Genomic DNA, 22,581 nt, shown 5'->3' with positions numbered 1-22,581 from the left:
AGGTAGACCCCTGCCTGTATGTACCTGGATGGAAGATGGAACCTGCAACCTTGGTGTATGGGAGTGATACTCTGACCAACTGAGCTACTCAGCTAGGGCTAGTCTATGGGGTTCTTATATTTGTTTAAACATTTTTAAAAATATGTTTTTATTGATTTCAGAGACAGGGAGAGATAGAAACATCAATGATGAGAGGGAATCATTGATCAGCTGCCTCCTGCACACACCTTACTGGAGGTCAAGCCAGCAACCCAGGGCATGTGCCCTGACCAGGAATCTAACTATGATCTCCTGGTTCATGGATGCTCAACCTCTGAGTCACACCAACCCAGCTACTGGATTCTTTTAGATTGCTGACTCCTCCAGTAGGCCCTGATCCTTATGTGTTCCTGACTCATCCTCCCTTCTACTCTCCAGTTCTACTTCCTTTCTTTATTCTCTTTATTTCTTTTGTGTCCCATTGACATAATTTTTTCTTCTAGCCCACTCTTTTCCTTTAACCTCCCAGGGTATGTTATTTGATCATACTCCTCTCTTTGGTTTTCCAATAGCCCCTCATACGAGGAAATGAGAAACCATTCTCAGGCCTCTTGTTTCCCTACCACACTCCCCTCATCCCCAAGCTCATGGAAGGTAACCTCTTGAGTGCAACTGGGCTTAGGGAGTGAGAAAGTGATTGTCCTTAGTTCATAAACTATTTGTTGAGAATTTTGGCATCTGTGCTCATTGTACTTTTCTTTTTTCCTTTATAATTTTTGGTTTTGGTGTTAAGGTGACCTTTCTGTAGGTCATCACTGCCTGGTCTGTTTCCCAATTAGGGCTGCACCCAGTGTCCTGCTGTCTATGTGTTTGTAGTCTAGGCCAAGAGAATTCCCAGGAAGGCCTCCTCCAATAGAGGTTGTTTCATCTTTCCTTAGCCCTCCACAGGAACACAAGCACATGGATAGGATGGTTCTGTCAGTTCACTGAAGGGTGAGTTTAATGGGGAAAGAGGAGGAAGATGGGAAGAAGCTAATCTACACCCTTTTGTACCATATACTCCTCAGCACAGGTTTTTATGTCAGCTCTGGGTACCTCTGTGAGTGAGCCACACTCAGCATTTGCAGCAAGATGTTGAACCTCTCCCAAAATTCAAGTCCTACCCTCCAACTTTATCAATATGCTGACTTCCTCAGGGATATCAAAGATGGGCTGATGGCTTTGATGGTACACCTGGGAGAATGCAGTTACATTGGGATTGGCTTGTATTTCCAAAGTTTTTTGGTGCAAGGTTATGTCTGATGATTTCTGATAGAAAAGATTTTCATCATGTGGGGGAATGGAAAAACTGGCCTGGGTTAGACCTTTCCTCTAACCCAAGATTAGGAGAGGATTGGGAGACCTTAGATGATAGAGGCAGAAGTAAGAACCACAGTATGTCCTGCAGCTGGAGAAAGAATTCTAAATGACTACCTAGAATAGAGATGTCTCTCTTCACTTTCAGGTAACTATAAGAGAGAGGTCTCCAGAGCAGTGAATATCCCACAGAAGAATCAGGTTCAAACATTTGCAGGTCCACAGTATGATGGTACCAATTCATGTTAAAACGGCCTATTCTTTTCCCCTCCCCCTTTTTCCTCACTTTGTCCTAGAAGGGAGACCACTTCACTTCTTCCCTACTATCCGATTTCTGCCTGAAACAGGTCCTAGGTAGGGGATAACTTATTATGAAGAGGTGGTGGGATTCACTCATGAAGTTGTGTTTTTATTCCATTACAATTATGTTTGTTGAATGCAGTGGTTAAATATGTACCTCCACTCCAGTGGATCCAACCAGGAGGGCCTTCCCAGGAACTATTTCCCTCGGCTTCATTATGGACCCATGGCAGTGTCTGTTTTGTTCTCCTACTAATATTACAAGCGCCGGCCGAACTGGTTTGGCTCAGTGGATAGAGCGCCGGCCTGTGGACTGAAAGGTCCCGGGTTAGATTCCGGTCAAGGGCATGTACCTTGGTTGCAGGCACATCCCCAGTAGGAGGTGTGCAGGAGGCAGCTGATCGATGTTTCTCTCCCATTGATGTTTCTAGCTCTCTATCCCTCTCCCTTCCTCTCTGTGAAAAATCAATAAAATATATTAAAAAAAATATTACAAACACCCGCAATTCTATTATATGTTTACAAACTCAAACATCTTTGGGATATGACGTCCCCATGGAAATTCACACACACACACGTTACAGAGATAAATAGGAAGACCATAATATCCCGTAACAGTCTCCAGCAAAGCATTTTCTCGGGCCAGGCTCCAATGCCAGCAAATTAGAAAGTCAACTGGGCAGGTGGTAAACTTTGTGTCTTCAGAGCCAGCCTTTTCCTGGACCCCGGTGAGGAGTTCTGCTACCCACTTTCACCCTGGACCCCAGGGATGAACTTCCTCTGGAGAGGAAGAGGAAACACCTAACGTCGGCTTGAATCTCCAGACACAGCCAGTGCAGCCCTCCTGGCGTTCCCTGGCTTTTCCACTCCACCGGTTTAGCCGAATCCAGTAGCATTTCCCAAAAGCTTGCATCGTTGCGAGGCATCCTCACCGAGAGACATCCTCGCTGAGACCCGCGCGTCACCTCGGAAGCCGACGGCGCGGTGACGTACGGATGACGTAGAGGTGACGTCACGGCGTCCCCCCCGCGCGCGCGCGCGTCAGCCCCGAGCGGTCCTGGCCGCTCCGCCCCCCGCCCGACCAGTCGCCAAGGGACGCCGATGGGCTGGTCTCCTTGGCAACCACTGGCTCCACCCACTCCGTCCCTTTAACCTTTGGGGTGCGCGGGCGGGCGCCGCGTCCCTCGCACTCTCCCCCTCCCCCTCCCCCCAATTCCCCTCCCCTTTCCCCACCGCCCGGGCCCGCAGCCTTCCGGGCCGGAGGCGAAGATGGCGGCGGCGGCGGCGGCAGCGGGCGCGGCCTCGGCGGAGCTGGTGATCGGCTGGTGCATCTTCGGCCTCTTACTTCTGGTAGGGGAGGCGCTTGGAGTGTTCCCGGTGTTTACATCTGTGGCGGGGCGGGAGGGAGGGGCGGGCCGGTCCTGCCGCGGGCCTCCCGGGGCGCCGGAGACGCTCTTCGCCCCGCCGAGCCTGTGCCTGGGACTGGGGGGTCCGGGCGGGGTTTGGGGGGGCTCCTCGGAGCCGGGGCTGGGGCGGCGCTGGGGCTGGGGGACGGGACACTGATTCCCGGCCGCTCCCGCTGTCTGGTTCCTGGAGATACAGCCTCATATGGCAGGTTTCCTTCCCCGAAACTCCTGCCCTGGGCCCTGGGCGGCTGGGGTTTGGGGGCGGAGGAGACGCTCGGGGTGGGGGAGGGGGGGGCCCTCTGGTACCCGGGGGGAGGGACGGGAGCCCCGGGTGGTGGGGCAGCTGGGCCTGACATTTGCAACTTCTGTGGCCCCGTGTGGCAGACCCGGAGCAGGGCCTGTCTGCTGCTCTCGGCGCCGGTTCCCTCTCCCTTGGGGTCATGGAGCCGCCAACCTGCGCAGCCCATTGTGCGACTCCGTCTTGATGACTTGAGTGTTCCTTCGTTCTGGCTTGAGGGTTCCTTTGGAGTCTGTCTGTAGGAAGAAACCTGTGTGGGGCAGGCTGTAACCCTCTCTGTTCTCAGAATCAGTGTGTGTATGTTATCACCCATTTGAACTACCCCTTTTCACCCTTCCCCTTTCACATTCATTGTTTTCCTTCAGCCCTGCTGTTGCTTCAGCCCCGAGGTATTTTAGCCACTTGGCATGATGAAAACAAATAAAAACAAAAATCAAACCAAATAGTGGTTATCTTCACTTCTGGAAATCCAGGCGTTTGATTTTCCTTCTTAGATGCCACACGGAGTCTACCATCTATGGAACTATGCTTTGCCAGTAAATGTTGCAACGCTACCAGAAACCCTACCAAAAACAAAAGTAAAAGTGAAAACTTAAAGAAAGGTTTCTCTTGCTATATCTTTGCTTTGGCAGGAAATACTACTGCCTTTACATGGGAACATGCTTTATGCTTTCCTCCTCTTGGTGAAGGAAATGGAAACCTAAAGCTTGTCTGTGGTTTCCCTAGCCCATCCAGTCCTGTTCTTGGGGAGTTCACTGGGCTTTTCCTATTCAGTAGGTTTAGAAGAAAAACAAGCAAGTAACCAGTATCGAAGTCTAGTGGGACTATCTTGGCTGTTATCAGTGAATAAACATTTCACAGGTAGTAGTTTTGCTGTCATTTGTAGGAGGATGCAAACAAAAGAAATTGTGGCCTCTTAGAAAATCTGAAGATAGGTAGGGAAACAAAATGCTTGAAACAGGTATTTTAAGTACTGAAAATCAAAGTATGACTTTATAGAATAGGACGTCAGGGACTAGAGAACAATATTGGAAGAAAGTATAATTGAGGTAGACTTTGCATAGGTAACGAAGGGAAGGCATTTATGTTGATTTTACAGTAGAAACAAAATAAAATGAGAAGGGAATTGGGAATTTGAAACTGGATGTTGAAGTAGAAAAAACTTAGTAATAAGGGCCATTGTTTAATTTTCTGCAACTCTCTCAAAGTCCTGGTTTATTACATTAGAAGAAACCTGGAATTTCGTGTCTGCATCTGCATTCAGTCCTTTGAGATAAGTTTTCTTTTTGTTGAAGTATATGAAGAAAATCCAGTTTTAGTGATACGTAGTTGGAAGCAAAGAAGTATTTTTTAATTTTTTAAATATATTTTATTGATTTTTTTACAGAGAGGAAAAGAGAGGGATAGATAGTTAGAAATATCGATGAGAGAGAGTCATGGATCAGCTGCCTCTTGCACAGCCCCTACTGGGGATGTGCCCACAACCAAGGTACATGCCTTTGACTGGAATCAAACCTTTCAGTCCACAGGCCAATGCTCTATCCATTGAGCCAAACCGGTTTCGGCAGAGAAGTATTTTTTAGGTAATTGTGGACCTTGTTCTTTAATACCATATCAAAACTCAGTAGTAGAATTAAAGGTTAGTTGCAATAAGGAATCTGAAACCCTATCAATGAACTTTTAATTTTGTTTCATTAACACCCATTGGGCCATGTTGTACTTTGAATGGGTCTTTTCATCATGCATGGTTTTATGACATGATGCATTTGTCATTTAGAAAACACTGGTTCACTGAGTTATACAGATCTCCCAAATATGGATATATGTGTATTTTATTACATAATATAAAAATTTCACATTCATTAATATTGTTACAGAGTTCCCGAACAATCAAACAATGCAGGAGGAGAGTTTGGAGAGACTTACTTTATTCATCGTGCTATGGGCTTAGAGAAAATGAATTCAAATTCTAAGCAAGGCTACAAGCAGAACTTCCCTTTTTATTAAAGAGCCAGCCCTATGTGCACTTCGTGGTTATCTCGATGGTGGCCTTGAAAACAATACAGTTCTAGCCAATTAAAAAATGCACCTGGCATGGCATTGAGATTATGAGCATATCTACCCTGTTTCCCCGAAAATAAGACAGTGTCTTATATTAATTTTTGCTCCCAAAGATGCGCTAGGTCTTATTTGCAGGTGATGTCTTATTTTTCCATGAGGAAGAATACGGTACACATTTATTGTTAAATGAAAATAAAAGAAAATTTATTACCTGTATACGGTACGGTAGTACGGTAGTTGTCAACACAAACCAGACAAACTGTGAATCCCTACAGTATCAAGAATTTACTCATTTATTCAATGACAGTCATGTCATCATCTTCTGGAACATCATCATAACAATCCAATTCCTGAATTTCCTGGTGAATTTCTTGTGACTCCATTTCTTTCAGAATCAGTGGACCAAATCTCTCATGTTTAGCCTAGGGGGGGCCTTGAAATATAGGGGTATGCCCTATATTTCACTCAGAAGGAAACCTGTAAGTAGGTTTATTTTCGGAGGATGTCTTATTTTCGGGGAAACACGGTAGTCTTTGGCCTACAAGGTCATACAGCTAAGTTTATCTTCATCATTGGAACAGGCTAAAGCAGACTACAAAGCAAACATTTTTAGAATGATATAAAAAACAGCAGAAAATTCCAAACACCAGTTTTTTGTTTTTGTTTTTACAAAATAGGGGTTTTCCTTCTCAATATCACCACTGATCTTGTCATAAGAAATCCCAGAAGTAAGTATTGTGAAATAGTAAAGCTCAGTTTTGGATACTAGTTTTTCAAAATCCTAATTTTCATTTGAAAGCTTGAATTTGATGATCAGCAACAAATATAGTCAGTTGCTTTTCTTGGAAGTGAGAGGTCCCCTTTGTTTATTTTGACAAAATCTGCCAAATATCCAAGTTGGCACAACCATAGTCAGTTGTGCTTTCAAGTAAAAATGACGTTCCTTGCCAAAAGTGCCTAGTTTGGCTTCCAACCCCTAAGTATTCAGGTATCCATCTTTCCTGGACTCAGCCATCACACTTGGTTGCAGTTTGGTGCCATTGTCTATACTCATGCTTACTTTTTCAGCAGTTTTCCCCGCCATGAGTTATACACTATGCGTGCAAATATCAACATAGTGGAAAAGGCAAATGACATTTTAGTATTGTTACAAGAATAATTTTGAAATTGCAAATCCTCAGAAAGGACTACCAGGGGTCTGGGGACTTAACACACTGATGCCAGTCATCTACTAAAGAATCAGAACACTAGGATTAATAACTTTTGTAATTGTGGGCAAGCAGAACGTTTACCACATAAGGAATTGTTAAATCAGGTTCCTTAAGCTGATAATTTCTATCAAGCCCTTCTATCTAGTCCCCCCAAGAGCCTCAATAATTTGCCTTCCACTATCTTTCATATTTCCCATTACTGTATAAGACAATTTCCGTTTCTTTAAAGCAAGTTCTCTCTTGTTACTCAAAAGTGAGGGCAGCACCTTGGAACTTGTTAGAAATGCACACATAAGACCCCAGTTCTACTAAGTCAGAATCTGCATTTTAACATAATCCCAGGCAATATGTGTGCTTATTAGTTTAGCAAACATCTGTTCTCATTCCTACCTCTGTTGCTGTGATTCTCATCCGTGACTGCTCATTAAAAACAACTTGGGAGTTTTAAAAAATCCTAAAGCCCAGACCAGTTAAATCAGATCTCTTGGGAGGGGTTGGGGACTGCTTTAAACCTTTCCTTATAATTGTTTGCAAATTGTATGTTAGTTTCTTTTAGATGCTATTTTACATGACATCTATATATATAAAAGGCTAATATGCCAAGTGTCCTCCCCACTGCCTGATTGGTTGCTATGATGCGCACTGACCATCAGGGGGCAGATGCTCACTGCAAGTATTGCCTTGATGCGCACAGAGAAGTGGCACTGTGGACCTGGCGCCGACAAAGCAACACTTGACTTCCCCCAGGTGGGACACAGGCGCTCCCACCACAGCTGATAGCCCACCAAATCGCAGCCGATGCTGCCATGGCACAAAATGCGGCCCCCAGCCCAGCCCACAAATGGTGGCTGTGGGTGCTAGGTAATGACGTCACATTTTTTGTTGACATTCTGAAGCCGAAATTGTCACCAGAATATGTCTGAAGAACACTTATCGACAAGTACTACCAATACTGGTAGGAACTGCCTTCATAGCAAAAATGAGGTAACTGAGGATCAATTATTGAATATAAGTTATGGTGGAATGACTGTTACATGTCAATTTTGCCTATCCCTAAATTTCTCCAATGAAAAACTATCTGATGGAAAATTTACTTGATGTTGTAGCAAAGGCAAAGTTTGTCCAAATGATATGAATTTTCCAGAATACCCAGCATATTTTTAAAAAATTAATGATAAACGGGGATTCTGACAGTAAAAATTTCACAGAAAATATTTGTTGTTATATCAGTTTTTTTTTAATTTATATATTATATTTATGTATATATATTTTACTAATTTTCTTCCTGGCACTTCTATTACAGAGAAAGGGTGAAGAGCGATATTAAAATATTTCTTCTAATTAATTTCCTTTCAATATGCACAAATTTGTGCACTGGGACACTAGTCTCATATAATTGAATAGAGCAAAAGTTTTCAAATGTAATCTCTGGACCAGCACAGCCTCACCTGGAAAGTTGCTACAAATGCAGATTTTCTGGCCCCATTTCAGACCACATGAATCTGAAACTCTGGGAGTGGGGCTGAGCAGCTTGTACTTTTTTTTTTTTTTTTTTAATATATTTTATTCATTTTTTACAGAGAGGAAGGAAGAGGGATAGAGAGTTAGAAACATTGATGAGAAACATCGATCAGCTGCCTCTTGCACAGCCCCACCCAGGACATTCCCGCAACCAAGGCACGTGCCCTCTACCAGAATCAAACCTGGGACCCCCTCAGTCCGCAGGCCAACTCTCCATCCACTGAGCCAAACCAGTCAGGGCCAGCCTGTGCTTTAATAAGTATTCCAGGTGATTCCGATGTTACCTAAAGTTTGGAGAATCAGGAGACTGAATTCCTCTACTCTGTTAATCAGTAGAAAGACATTGCTAACTATTAAGAGTACCTGCTTGATTAGAGATGTCAGAACCTCTCTGAGTGTACTTTTTCACTGGAAAGTTCCTTGCAATGCACATGTATCTATTTTCATTGTGCACTTTTTTTTTTTTTTAAATGCTCTCTAAAATTTGAGTTATAGTAAAATGTGTCAGTTGCATAGTGATTATTGGCAATTAGTCTTTGGCTGAATGGTACTCTTGAACTGTCATAATGGGATAGAAGTTAATTTCAATTCAAGTTATATTCTGTGATGCTCCAGTAGGTTAGAACATGTAGTGATAGCTCCTTTAGGTTGGAGAGCTCTCTAGGGAAAAAGTATTCAATGCTAGTTATAAGTGTGACATTGTGTGAAACCTTTAATTATTGTACTGTGTTCTGTGAGGATATAGGCAAATGAGCACTGTCATCATTAACTTTTACTTTGTATATGTTACTTTGTATATGTCTTTGCTCCTAAGTGAGGTTGTACTGCATCCATGAAATAAGCTTGGAAAATTATCAGGCTTAAATTTTTTACACATCTAAAATAACCTTTACTTGATGTAAAGTTTCCCATTGGAAACAAACACATGTTAAAATCAGTTTTGAAGAATACATAGGACAATAACAAAACACTTTTTTTTGTTCTATTTCAGGCTATTTTGGCGTTCTGTTGGATATATGTTCGTAAATACCAAAGTCAGCGGGAAAGTGAAGTTGTCTCCACCATAACGGCAATTTTTTCTCTGGCAGTTGCACTTATCACATCAGCACTTCTACCAGTGGATATATTTCTGGTTTCCTACATGAAAAATCAAAATGGCACATTTAAGGTAATTTTTATACTATATGACTCTATTCCTTTCAAATTCTTGGTAAGTATGTGTTTAAATTTAGCAGTCCAGTATATATTATTGTCTTTGGCATAAATGAGAATCGAAATGCAGCATAGGCGCTGAGAATGTGACTACTAACATGGAAGACTAGAAATAGACTATTATTTTAATAATTAAGAGTATTATTAATTTGACAACCCTCCAAATTTGAAGAATGTCTTTTGTTAACCTGAAAATATATCAGTTGTAGTAGGTTTTATTTTTGTGCCTCTCATAGCTTGAAGTTTATTTGACTTGATTTGCATTAATGCACTAAATAAACAATTTAGAAGGGCTTTTGTTAGTGGCAGATCAGAATCCTAATCTATTTCACATTGAGTACTTTTAGTCGGTGTGGTGTAGTGAAAAGACCACTAGGCTGGGAATTATAAGACCTGAGATCTAATCTCGGGCTCTTAACTATCTGGCGTGTATCTCTGGCTAAATCAGTTAACTTTTCAAAACTTCAATTTATTTCCCTTTTTTCTGGGAGGGGGTAAGGATGGGGCAGGAGGTTGTTCCTATTTTTAAATGAAGCGTTTTAGAATGGAATATTTCTAAGTTCCTTTTTTACTATGCCGATTACTTTCAGTTTCTTGTTATTATAAGCTTCTATGTGGCAGGAACTGGGTCTTATTTATTGTTGTATGCCCAGTGTCTAACACACATATTTGAATGAAATATTATTCCAGTTATCTCAATAATGCATGGTTTCAGAATAAGTTCCTGAATTTGGCCAACGAGGCTTAAATAATTTGAAACTGTTTTTATGGTTAGATTTATTTTATTTATTTTTAAATATATTTTTTATTAATTTTTTTACATAGAGGAAGGGAGAGAAATAGAGAGTTAGAAACATCAGTGAGAGAGAAACATAGATCAGCTGCCTCCTGCACACCCCCTACTGGGGATGTGCCTGCAACCAAGGTACATGCCCTTGACCGGAATCGAACCTGGGATCCTTCAGTTTGCAGGCTAACGCTGTATCCACTGAGCCAAACCGGTTCAACTAGATTTAGATATATTTTGATTTTTGTAAAAATTACAGTTACTTTCTATAGGTATTCATTTAGCAGGTATTTAATTGAGCACTTAGTATGTGCCAGATACTGTATGAACTAGAATCTGTTGAATATTTACTGTGTGTCTGTCCTAAATGGTTAACATATATTAATCCTGCCTGTAATCTCACTAACAACTGTATGAGGTAGCTAGTATTGACCATGTTTTTATGGGCAAGAAAATGAGGAGTGGACAGATGATGTAAGCTATCTATAGCTCCTAAGTGCTGTAGCTATGATTTGAAGCTCTGCAGACTCGTTCTAGAGCTCTCTGTTCACTAGGATCTTTAGCTGTATCGATAGCTTAGTATTATCCCTGATATAATTATTATTTGAAGAGATTTTGAATTTTGAATTTAGAATATTTGATTTGTTTAGATTTTGTGAAATACGTTTTCATCTTGAATTTTCAAAACAAAACAAAAAAAAGAATAGCTGTAAGTATATTATTACAGTGTCTTTTATAGTTGGCCAGTAACTTTGGATAGTATTGCACAAAGTATACTAATCAAAGAAAATAAAAAAATTGATTGTAATGTCAACACATATTCTTTATTTTATACTATTTTATACATTGTGTAAAATTAAAATTAGTAGTTAAGATGTGGTATCAAAATATTTAATACTTTTTATTTTTTTAGATATGTTTTTATTGATTTTAGAGAGAGAAGAAGGGAAAGAGAGAAACATCGATTGATTGTTTCCTGTACACATTCTCACTGGGGATAAAACCCACAACCCGGGCATGTGCCCTGACCTGGAATCCAAACTGCAACTTTTCTGTGCTCAAGATGAAGCCCAGTCAACTGAGCCACACCAGCCAGGGTCATTTAATGTTTTGATATCCAAAATATATCTTATTCCCTTCCCCAAGTGATTAATCTCATTATGGCCAATTAAGTGTCAGGACTGAACTCTCTCCTAATGCTTCAATCCTACTCTCAGATGGTGATAGTTGTAGCTTGAGAACTTTGTACTTTTCATTACATCTACATATATTCATTCACTTAATATTTATTAAGCTTGTACTATGTACCTGATAAATGTGAATGCTGGAGATTAATGATTCAAACAAATGAGGCTGCTACTCTCATGGAGCTTACCTACTGTAAAACCAGACCAACAGTAAACAGCAAAACAAGCTAACTTCATAGTGATAATTCTATGAGGAAATATAACAGATGGATATGGGTAATTCAGATAGGAAAATTGGAAGGCCAAATTGCTTAGGTAAGCCCGACTGCTGAGGTTACCTGAGACCTTAATGAGAGAAGCTAGTCACGAAAAGAGCCAGATGGAGTGCCTTTAGGGGGTAGGACAGATCAGTAGATAAGAGGCTTTTTGCCAGGCTGAGTTTGGTCTTTTGGGTGAAGTGTGGTGTTGGGGCTTGTGGTTGGTACTACCCTGTTTCCCCGAAAATAAGACAGTGTCTTATATTAATTTTTGCTCCCAAAGATGCGCTAGGTCTTATTTTCAGGGGATGTCTTATCTTTCCATGAAGAAGAATACGGTACACCTTTATTGTTAAATGAAAATAAAGGAAATTTATTACCTGTATACGGTACGGTAGTACGGTAGTTGTCAACACAAACCAGACAAACTGTGAATCCTACAGTATCAAGAATTTACTCATTTATTCAATGACAATCATGTCATCATCTTCTGGAACATCATCATAACAATCCAATTCCTGAATTTCCTGGTGAATTTCTTGTGACTCCATTTCTTTCAGAATCAGTGGACCAAATCTCTCATGTTTAGCCTAGGGGGGCCTTATTTACGGGGGGATGCCTTATATTTCACTCAGAAGGAAACCTGTAAGTAGGTCTTATTTTTGGAGGATGTCTTATTTTCGGGGAAACAGGGTAGCTGAGATCCAGAGAAGGTGGGGACCAGATTACTTATCACTTTTAAGTCATGTTATGGTTTAGGTTTTCTTCTAATTGCAGTGTGAATTTAATGAAGATAAAAGATAAGGTGAATTGGATTTGAGTGGTGTTAGTAGAGAAAATGATTAAAATTGATATATATTTTTGAGATAGAACTGCTTGGATTTGCTAATGAATTAGATATGGAGGGTGTAGGAAAAACAAAATTGAAGCACTGATGCCTAGGTTTTTGTATACCTTAAAGAAATAGGGAAGCCTGAAGCAACAAATGGCATATGCATGCCATGGGCAGATGAATGTATAAAAAAAGAGTTGTATTTAGTTGTATTTAGTGTAAGTTAACTTCAAGTTCCTGTTATATTTACTCAAGTAGAAGTGTCACGTAGAGAGTTGAAACTTCAGGGAGACTTTTGGGTTGGAATGAAGTATTTGGAAATCATGAGCATATGGATGTTATTTAGAGCTATGGACTGACTAGTAATCGGGGAGAGTGAGTAGTCAGAGAAGCATTGGACCATGCAGCCGTCGCCAACCTTTTGGACCTCAAGGACCACTGATTGGCGACCACTGGATTAGAGTGCTCATTTTGTAGAGGCCAGCTAAAGGGGAAAGGCTGTAACCTAAGAGTTAGGAAGAAAATCAGAGGGAGGCTATGACAATCAGAAGAATTTGTTTCAGGAAGAAATAATAAAAGCTTTTTCGAATGATGAAAAGTTAAATGAGAAAGGTAGAAAAGTGACTGTTGGCTTTGGTCAGTGGTAACCAAAGAGCATGAAGAATAAGTTCAGTGAGGCATTGGGGTTTCAGGTTGGAGTGTGCTAAATGTGGACAGGGAGGTGAGAAGGTAGTAATAGGGAATGCTGACAAATTTTTGGTGAGTTTTGTCCTTTAGGAGAGTAGAGTCAGGCCTGGGGAGGTGTTTTTATTTGTGGTGGTTGAGAATGGATTGACCTCTTTGTTGTTAAATGGTAATTAGTAGGGTTTGGGTACTTAAGTATTATGTAGAGTTGGAGAACTTTTTGAAGGAGAGGTTATTATTGGTAGGTGCAATGTCTTTGAGAAGGCAAAGGAGTTTAGGGGGGTGGTATCTAACAGTGAAATGTTGGCTATGCTAGTCAATGGTATGGACACCTAGCAGAAGGAAGAATTAACTATTGAATACAGATTGAATTTAGCTGTTAGATTTGGTAGTAAGTTGAGTAAGTTCTTTTGGCTTCATATTATTTTAGAGACCTCTAAGTTAGTATTTTTCAACCTCTGATATTTTGTGCTGGATAATTCCTTGTTGTGTGAGACTCTTCTGTGTGTTATAGATGTTTAGCAGATCCTTGCCTCCACCCCATTACATGCCAGTAGCATATTGATCTCCCTCTACCCCATATCTGCAGACATTGCCAAATGTCCCATGGGAACAAAATCACCTCTGAGTGAGAACACTGGTCTAAGGTGAGGTTATCAGTAAAATTAAGGAGATTCAAATGTCATTTTGGGTTGGACTAAGTGTTTCAAAATGTCATCTGAAGAATGGGAAAGGGAATTTTATGTATATGACCCATTACATCTTTTTTCCTATGGTATTTATTCCCTTTTCCTTTCTTTTGAAATGTTCTTTAATATTCTCTATTTAGTATTAGTTCTTGATTGTTTCACATTCCTTTGGGTCTTAAATGACTCTGAAGTTCCTTTGGTCTCCACTCTGGGAGAGGGTGATTTATAAAATGTATCAAGGGCATAGTAGTTCTCGAAATGTGGAAAAAGGAAGGTTTCATAAACTAAGTTCTTTGGACAGTACATCAGATACCTTGGATGCAAGACAGTGTATAAAAGCCAAATACACTAATAGTTCTTGAGTGATGTTGTATATTTTACACATAGTTTTAGCTTTAAAATAGTAACAGTAACACTTAGTTTCTTTTTGGCACAAGATTTGGTTAAACAAAAGAGCACTGCAGAGTAAAAAATACTAAATTTCAGCGAATCTATGGCTTTAAATTACCTTCAATCTCTATACTCCCTCCCCCCCTCCCCCTCATAAGTTGTGGTCTTACTCAATTTTAAAGTTTAGCTTTAAATAGATTCTCAGTGTGTATGTTACCTCATGGGGGTGTCTTGGAAATTGGTAGGGAGTTTGTGTAAGGGTAGATGTAATTATCCTGTTTCAAAAATCTTCAAGTTTCAGAAATCTTTTAAAACTTCTGTTTTGATGTATAAACAATCACTAAAGAGACACAGCTGTTAAGAGCTGAAGCTTTGTTTATGTACATATTCATTTAGATACTTGAATCATGGGTGAAAAAAATTTCAGTCACATTGCATAGAATTCTCCCCAGTGCTTTTCCATTCCTATGTGGTGAGCACTACTTACACTTTCCATTTTTCTGTATATGTATGGGTGTTTCTTTCAGTACTTTTTTATTTTTTTTATTTTTTTATTTTTTAAAAATATATTTTATTGATTTTGAGAAAGGGAGAGAGATACAGAGTTAGAAACATCGATGAGAGAGAGTCATCGATCAGCTGCCTCTTGCACACCCCCTACTGGGGATATGCCCGCAACCAAGGTACATGCCCTTGACCGGAATCGAACCCGGGTCCTTTCAGTCCCCAAACAGACGCTCTATCCATTGAGCCAAACCGGTTTCGGCTCTTTCAGTACTTTTTTAGACAAAGACTATTAACACTGTTCATTGCAACTTGTTCTGCTTCTCGGTATTCAAAATTACTTCATGGATGTCCAGCTATGCCAGATTATTTAGGTTTAATTGTTTTTAAACTCTGTATGATATTCCATGTACATTCGTAACTGTTATGAATGTACAGTATTACATTTTACCAGGCATGTAGATTGTCTTCAGTTTTGTTGTTATTTTTTAAAAAATATATTTTATTGATTTTTTTACAGAGAGGAAGAGAGAGGGATAGTTACAAACATCTATGAGAAAGAAACACCAATCAGCTGCCTCCACCACACCCCCCTCTGGGGTTGTACCCGCAACCAAGGTACATGCCCTTGACCGGAATCGAACCTGGGACCTTTCAGTCTGCAGGCCAACTCTCTATCCACTGAGCCAAACCAGTTTCAGCATGTTGTTATTGTTGTTTTTAATATTTTAAATAGTGTTATTCTGAATATTGTTGGGTAAAGGTCTCATGGTGAAAAGTCAATAAACATTACTTGGTGCAGGCAGGAATTTACAGGGATAATTATTAGTAAGCAAACAAATGCTTATATACTTGACATTTTGTAAAGAGGCAAGCTTTCTCAAAGTGCATACATCTCAGGAGAGGTGACTGCCTCTTCTTATATGGTAAGTAGAAGAGTGGCTTTGCAGGTAAATAGTATGGACTTGGGTTCCAAGAAGTGTGAGCTTATATGTAAGTTGTTCATGGGGCACTAGGACATTTCAGTTGCTAAACCCTAGAAACTTTGGGCCCCTTTGTCGCATAATTGAAGTTGGGTGCCACTCCTCCTACAGTGTGGGAAGGGGGGGCCCCATTTGGGCTACCTTGTTGCCAAGCAACCGAGTAGGAGATCTTCATATCTAAAACATATCTATGTACTTATAGCTGTTCTGATTTATGTGAATTTAGGTTATAGACTATCTTCCTTACTATTGCTGTGTGGGAGATGGCTTTTCCTCCACATTTGCCATTTTATTGGATAGTATTAATGTTTTAAATTTACCACTTGGTTAAGTGAAAGGTTACTATAATAATAGATTTTTATGTTTTCTTAAAGTTTAGTAACTAGGTAAATTCTTCATTGTTGGTGTTATTAAAAAAATTACCCATCTCTTGCTTGTGTTTTTCAGATGACTTTTAGAGTCAGTATGTCAAGCTCCCTTCAACCCTCCCCCCACTATTTGGTATTTTGATTGGCATTATATAGTTTTATGGATTAATTAGGAGGGATTTAATATTTATAATCTTTTCGTGTGGGAACATGTGACTTTCCATTTATTTAGATCTTTTTAATTGGCCTCCACTCAGGGCTACAAAGTTTCAATTATAGAAAATAAATCCCAGATACTTGCTTCCAGCTGTCCCTGGTCTCCGCTTAAGGAGGCCCTAGAAAAAATAAGTAAAAGAAAAAAAGGAGGGGCTCGGAGCTTGGGTCGCCAGGGGTTGATCAGGCCAGGATGGGAAGGCAGTTGTGGGTGATCAGGCTGGTGGGGGGGCAGGGCCGTTGTGGGTAGGGAGACCAGCAGGGGTGCCAGTTGGGGGTGAGGAGGCCATCAGTGGGGGTCAGTTGGAGGTGATCAGGACAGCGGGGGTGGGGAGGGGACAGTTTGGAATGAGCAGGCCAGAAGGGGGGTAGTTGGGAGCGAGCAAGCTAGTGGAAAGGGAAGGTGGGGGCGAGCAGGCCAGCAAAGGGGGCAGTTGAGGGTGAGCAGGCTGGCATGGGGGGCGGTGGAGGTGATTAGGCTGGTGTTGGGGTCATTTGGGGGAAAACAGGCTGGTGGCGGGGGGCAATTGGGGGTGAGCAGGCCAGCAGGCAGAGTGGTTGGGGCAATTAGGCAGGCAGGCAGGCAGGTGAGTGGCTGGAGCCGGCAGACCTGGATTTTGACAGGGATGTCCGACTGTTGGTTTAGGCCTGATCCCTGTAAACCAGCAGTAGGACATCCTTTGAGGTGTCTCAGATTGGAGAGGGTGCAGGCCGGGTTGAGGAACAGAACCCCACCCCCCCTTGCACAAATTTCATGCACCAGGCCACATATATATATTTTCTCTCTCTCTCACTCACTCACTCTCTCTCTCTCTCACTCACTCACTGAGTGGCCAGATTATTATGTGTTCAGAGATCATAATAATCTGACCACTCAGTGTATCCTATCTAATAAAAGAGTAATATGGAAATTAACCATCACTCTGTTACACCACAAGCCACGCCCACTAGCCAATCAGGAGCAAGTATGCAAATTAACACAAATGGGATGACTGCGGCCACGGAGTGAGCAGGAGGCTTGGGTTTCCCCAGTAATGGAGGAAGCCAAGCTTTCCTCATACCCTGGCTGGCCTAGGCCTCCATTCAAGGCTACAAAGTTTCAATTGTAGAAGGTAAATGAATCCCAGATACCAGGGCCTTCATTTGGGTCACCAGGGGGCATGGCTGGCCTGCAAACCACCACAGGTCCCTCGCCCAGGCCGCCCCATGCCCCAAGGGAACCCCCACCCTGATCCGGTACACCCTTCAGGGCAAACCAGCCAGCCCCCACCCGTGCACCAGGCCTCTATCCTATCTAATAAAAGAGTAATATGCAAATTGTCCACTCAAACAAACAAGATGGCTGCCCCATGTGGTCAAAGATGTCTGCCCCAATGTGAACATAAGATGGCCACCACAAGATGTCCAGCAGGGAAAGGGCAGTTGAGAGGGACCAGGCCTTCAAGGGAGGGCAGTTGTGGGCGATCAGGCCAGCAAAGAAGGGCAGTTGGGAGGGACCAGTCCTTCAAGTGAGGGTAGTTGGGGGTGGACAGGCTGGCAGAGGAGGGAAGTTAGGTGTGACCGGGCCTACAGGGAAGGGCAGTTAGGGGTGATCATCCCTGCAGGGGAGGGCAAACAGGCTGGCAGGGGAGCAGTTAGGCATCAATCAGGCTGTCAGGGGAGTGGTTAGGGTGTGATCTGGCTGGCAGACAGAAGCTGTTAGGGGCAGTCAGGAAGGCAGGCAGGCGAGCAGTTGGGAGCCAGCAGTCCTGGATTGTGAGAGGGATGTCTGTCTGCCCGTTTAGATTCGATCCCGGCCCGGTGGGATCAGAACCAAACAGGCAGTCAGACATCCCTCAAGGGGTCCCAGATTGGAGAAGGTGCAGCCTGGGCCGAAGGACACACACCCTGTGCACAAATATCGTGCACCTGGCCTCTAGAGTGTGTGTGTGTGTGTGTGTATATTCATATAGTTTTCTAAAATACAAATCATATTTGTCACTATATAAAAATTCATCACTATTTTTCTATGCTCTTAGGACAAAGTCCAAAATATTTAGCATGATCATGATTCACTAGCCCTTCAAACCTGTTCTCCTTCATTCTACTTGCTTTCTCTTTCTTTTCCAAAAGCTTTGGTGAATCTTTGTTTAGCTTTTTGCATTTTTTTTTTTTTTCTTCAAATTCTCCATATATGTTCCTTTCTTCTCTGCTCCCTACTGCCCCTTCCCACCCCGAGAATGACCTCTCTTCCTTTAGGTCTCAGTTTAGTTATTTTGGGACACCATCCCTGAACTTCAGTCTTCATTAGGTGCCTCCTGTTTCTTTATGTTTCCCCAGAACTGTTATCTCCTGTCTCAGCATTTACTTTCTATCACTTCTTGAAGGTACCAACCATACCTGTTTGAGTTGATACATTTATGAGTGATATTCTGTGATGGTAAAACTTAATTATATCTTTTAAACAAATGTATGTTAAATTAATATTTCTGTTTCCTTTTTGTCCTAGGACTGGGCTAATGCTAATGTCAGCAGACAGATTGAGGACACTGTATTATACGGTTACTACAGTAAGTATCTTTCAGTTTTGTTTTAGTTTTATATCTGGGCTACTAACCAAAGTACAGAATAAACCTACATATAAACTTTTATTTTGACATCACATTTGAGATTACTGTTTGACAGCTGGAATAAGTAATGTAGCATTCATTCTTATAATCTGAAACTTTTACCTGCTTTGCTATAGGTTCACTTGCAGCATTTCTTCGTGAAGGTTCAGTCAAATTACTTTAAATCTCAGGTCTTTTCCTTTGTTACCACTAACAGTGTCACACTTGCACTCTTGATTTAAAAGTTCTCAGTTTCCTAGCAATTTAAAAAATATTGACACTAGTAGAGTGTTCTCTCTGGGGAATTTGTAGCATCAACTTTACTGAGCCAGCTTAATCCAGGGGATTATGATTATTGATCCTTTTCTCCCTCACTTCCTTCCTCTTCCTTCTCGAATTTTAGATTATAAAAGCTTTATAATAGCCACCTAAATGTTTGCAATTTTTTTCTTTTAATAAACATTAGACTCAACTGGAGCATTTATAAAAATGTATAAGTGCTGAGTTAGCACAAATCAAGATGTTGAGTAAGATTTCAATAGGACGCTAAATTGGATACTGTAAAAACATCTGTAGAAATTTCTGTAAAAGATTTTTTTGGATTTTAACCTGTTAATTGCCACACGTCCAAAACAAACCATCCCCTCACCCCATGATATTTTGAATTTAATTTAAAAAATCAATTTGCAATTCTTTCTAGTAAAGAGAGAATATGCTAATTAACCTTCACACTGCCGCAAAGATGGCGGCGCCCACAGCCAATGAGGGAATATGTAATTGACTGTCACACCCTCAGAGATGGCAGTGCCCAGTCCCCTCAGTACCGCTGGGGCGCCTGCCTCCAGAGTTGCCCAGTTCCCTCAGCTCCCTAGCTGCCCAGGGCCACCTGAGGCTCAGGTAACCAGGGCCGGTTGTAGATTGTGCTACCAGCAGTGGCGGCAGCAGTAGTGTGATGAGTGTCGCCTTCCCCTGATCGCCGGTCGCCTCCTGCCCCTGAGGGCTCCTGGACTGTGAGAGGGGACAGGCCAGGCTTGAGGGCCCCTCCCCCCTCCCAGTGCATGAATTTTTATGTGTATTGGGTCTCTAGTGAATATTATAAAAATATATTACTCACAATTTGGTTGTTCTTGAATATTTTCAGTTGAAAATTCTCAGGAAAAATTATTTTTAATGCATCTATAGATACTTATGACATATAAAATGTTAATTTAGCTGCTTTGGCTATAACCTTTGCCTTTTCCCTTGATTTAAAATCTATAGGACCCATGAAATTCTATTCTTTTGATGTGGAGTTTAGAAATGTTTTTATTGTATTTTAATATAGAATTTATTTTTCTGATGAATACATTAAATATATATGATAAAATTTAAATTTGACCTGTTAAAATTTGAAAAGGTGCTATGGTAAATGGAATGCTGCCTTTTTAATACAAATTTATTGGAAAGACATAAATTGCATCTTCAGAAACAAATTTGGGGGAAGGGACCTGTCTCCTATGTGACATTAAAGTGTATTTATGCTGTAGAGCACGTGACAAAATAAGCCAATTTTTATCTCAGTGTATTCAGGTTCATAAAGCATATCTTATTGAACCTAGAGGCTTAGTCAAGGTTACAAAGATTTCTTATAAATACTTCTAAACCGGAATGTTCATTCATGCAGTCTTATTGGTTTCATGGAGAGAATTAAGCCTATAGGAAATTATTTTAGTGAGTGTTTTTCTCAGTCCTCCTAAGGGTAGTGTGCAATCTTAAATGCGTGGGAGCTAAGTTAAACTTTATTAACAGTAGATGACTTAGGGATTTGGGCTTAATCCTCTGTAGAACTTGGGATATCTACCTTGAAATACAATAGATGAGACACTGATCTAAGGAAAGAAATTTGAATAGAAGATTTTTTGAAGACCATAGAGTCAAAGCAGGAAGATTTAATTGGATAATATTTTGAGATGTTAAAGATCAGCTTATTAGTGAGTGGCATAGTCCAAAATGGATATTATTGCCTAAGCTGGAGCTGCTTGTCATTAAATGAGTTACGTTTTAATCAATAGTGCTGAAGACGTTACATGTGGGAATGCTTAGCAGCACTGAACCCCCAAGGCAATTTCAAAAGTCATCTAGAGATCTTTTAAACAATACTAGTGCTAGGTTACATCCAGAGAAATTCTGATTTACTCTTGCATTTCATTAATATTCCCGCTGTTCTTATAAAAATATGTATATATTGGAAAGAAGTCAGGCTCCCGATGGGTGGATTCAAGTTTTCTGAAAATTCCAATTTTCTCTTGGAAATTCAGGTTTAGTATTGGCAAAAGTATTCTCACTTACTTTCTTTGAAGTCACAGGTTCATTTTACTCATCTTTTAGAAAGTTGGCCCAATATTCAAGTCTGGATAACTGTTGCTTGTCTATCTGTTCTTTTTTCAAGTAAAAATGGTGTTTGGGAAAAAAAAAAAAAAAGACTAATAATTCACAAGTGAAACTGCATAAGTGCTTCGCACAAGTATGCTTTCTGTGGAGTTCTCTTCACCCGTAAAGTTGAAGAGTTCTGTACTTGTCCTAATGCGTTTGTCTCAGTGGATAGAGCGTCAGCCTATGGACTGAAGGGTCCCAGGTTCGATTCCAGTCAAGGGCATGTACGTTGGTTGCAGGCACACCCTCAGTATGTGCAGGAGGCAGCTGATCAATGTTTCTCATTGATGTTTCTAACTCTCTATCCCTCTCCCTTCCTCTCTTTAAAAAAATCAATAAAATATATTTTAAAAAAAGAGTTGTGTACTCAAAGGTGGACATCTAATAGAATTATTACTACTTCAGAGGGACTTTTCCTGAATAAAAGTGATCCTGCTGGTGAATACTTCATGATGAAGAATACAATAGCTGCTAGTGGAAAGGCAAACAATATCTTAATGTTATTATGAAAATAATTTTCATGTTGTGAGTATCCTAAAAGGATCTCTGCTAATCCAAGGTCTGGAAACTACATTTTTTGAGAACCTTTTTTAAAAAAATATGTTTTTATTGATTTCAGAGAAAGGAAGGGAGGAAAGAGAGAGAGAAACATCAGTGATGAGATAATCATCAAATGGCTGCCTCTTGCACACCCCACACTGGGAATGGAGCCCACAACCCAGGCATGTGCCCTGACCTGGAATTGAACCATGACCTCCTGGTTCATGGGTCAATGCTCAACCAGTGAGCCAACTAGACCTGCAGGTTCATAGGTCAGTACGTAACCACTGAGCCACATGGTCAGCACTTAATCACTGAGCCACAGGCCAGGCTCTGAGTTCTATTTTTCTTTCAAAATTATTCTAACCTTTAGATTCTTACCTTTTATTGCAACTTATCGTATATATTTACTTTATTCTAAAGTTTTCTCTAACCATTTTTCGTTTTAATTCTTTCACCATGTTTTAATTGCTTTTAAGTGAATTTTTCTTTTAACTAATATTTTTTCCTAACTTCTTATTTTGATTTTGCTTGAATGTAGGGGTTGTAGAAATGAGGAGGACCCAAACCATACTTCATGATGAAGAATATTCAAGGCTATTATGTTCAGTTCTTCTGTAGTTGTCCTATCACTTCCTCCTAGGCACTCTTTCTCCTCTTTTTTTTTTTTTTTTTTTTTTTTTTTAAATAAGTTTTTATTTTTCATATTATTACAAATGTTCCTTCCCCCCCCCCCCCCCACCATTGCTCTCCTCCACCAGGTTCCCACCCCACCCTCTGCCCTTTCCCCTCTCCCCATTGTC

The 22,581-nt window shown here is 40.9% G+C and overlaps 1 protein-coding gene across 1 annotated transcript in view; it reads left to right on the top strand.

Annotated features, from left to right (window-relative positions):
• Positions 1–2,662: 2,662 nt before the first annotated feature.
• LMBRD1 (LMBR1 domain containing 1) overlaps positions 2,663–22,581 on the top strand; it is a 75,369-nt gene continuing 55,450 nt past the window's right edge. Inside the window, exons 1-3 of the mRNA XM_084890403.1 lie at positions 2,663–2,985; positions 9,124–9,300; positions 18,727–18,787. Coding sequence (XP_084746529.1) covers positions 2,905–2,985; positions 9,124–9,300; positions 18,727–18,787 — 319 coding nt within the window. The 5' untranslated portion in view covers positions 2,663–2,904. The remainder of the gene's footprint in view (positions 2,986–9,123; positions 9,301–18,726; positions 18,788–22,581) is intronic.

This window comes from Pipistrellus hanaki (assembly GCF_964339955.1).
Source record: "Pipistrellus hanaki genome assembly, chromosome: 7".
NCBI classification, from domain to species: Eukaryota; Metazoa; Chordata; class Mammalia; order Chiroptera; family Vespertilionidae; genus Pipistrellus; species Pipistrellus hanaki.
The sequence above is the reverse complement of the archived record's forward strand: the minus strand, read 5'-3'. Positions and strand labels throughout refer to the sequence as shown.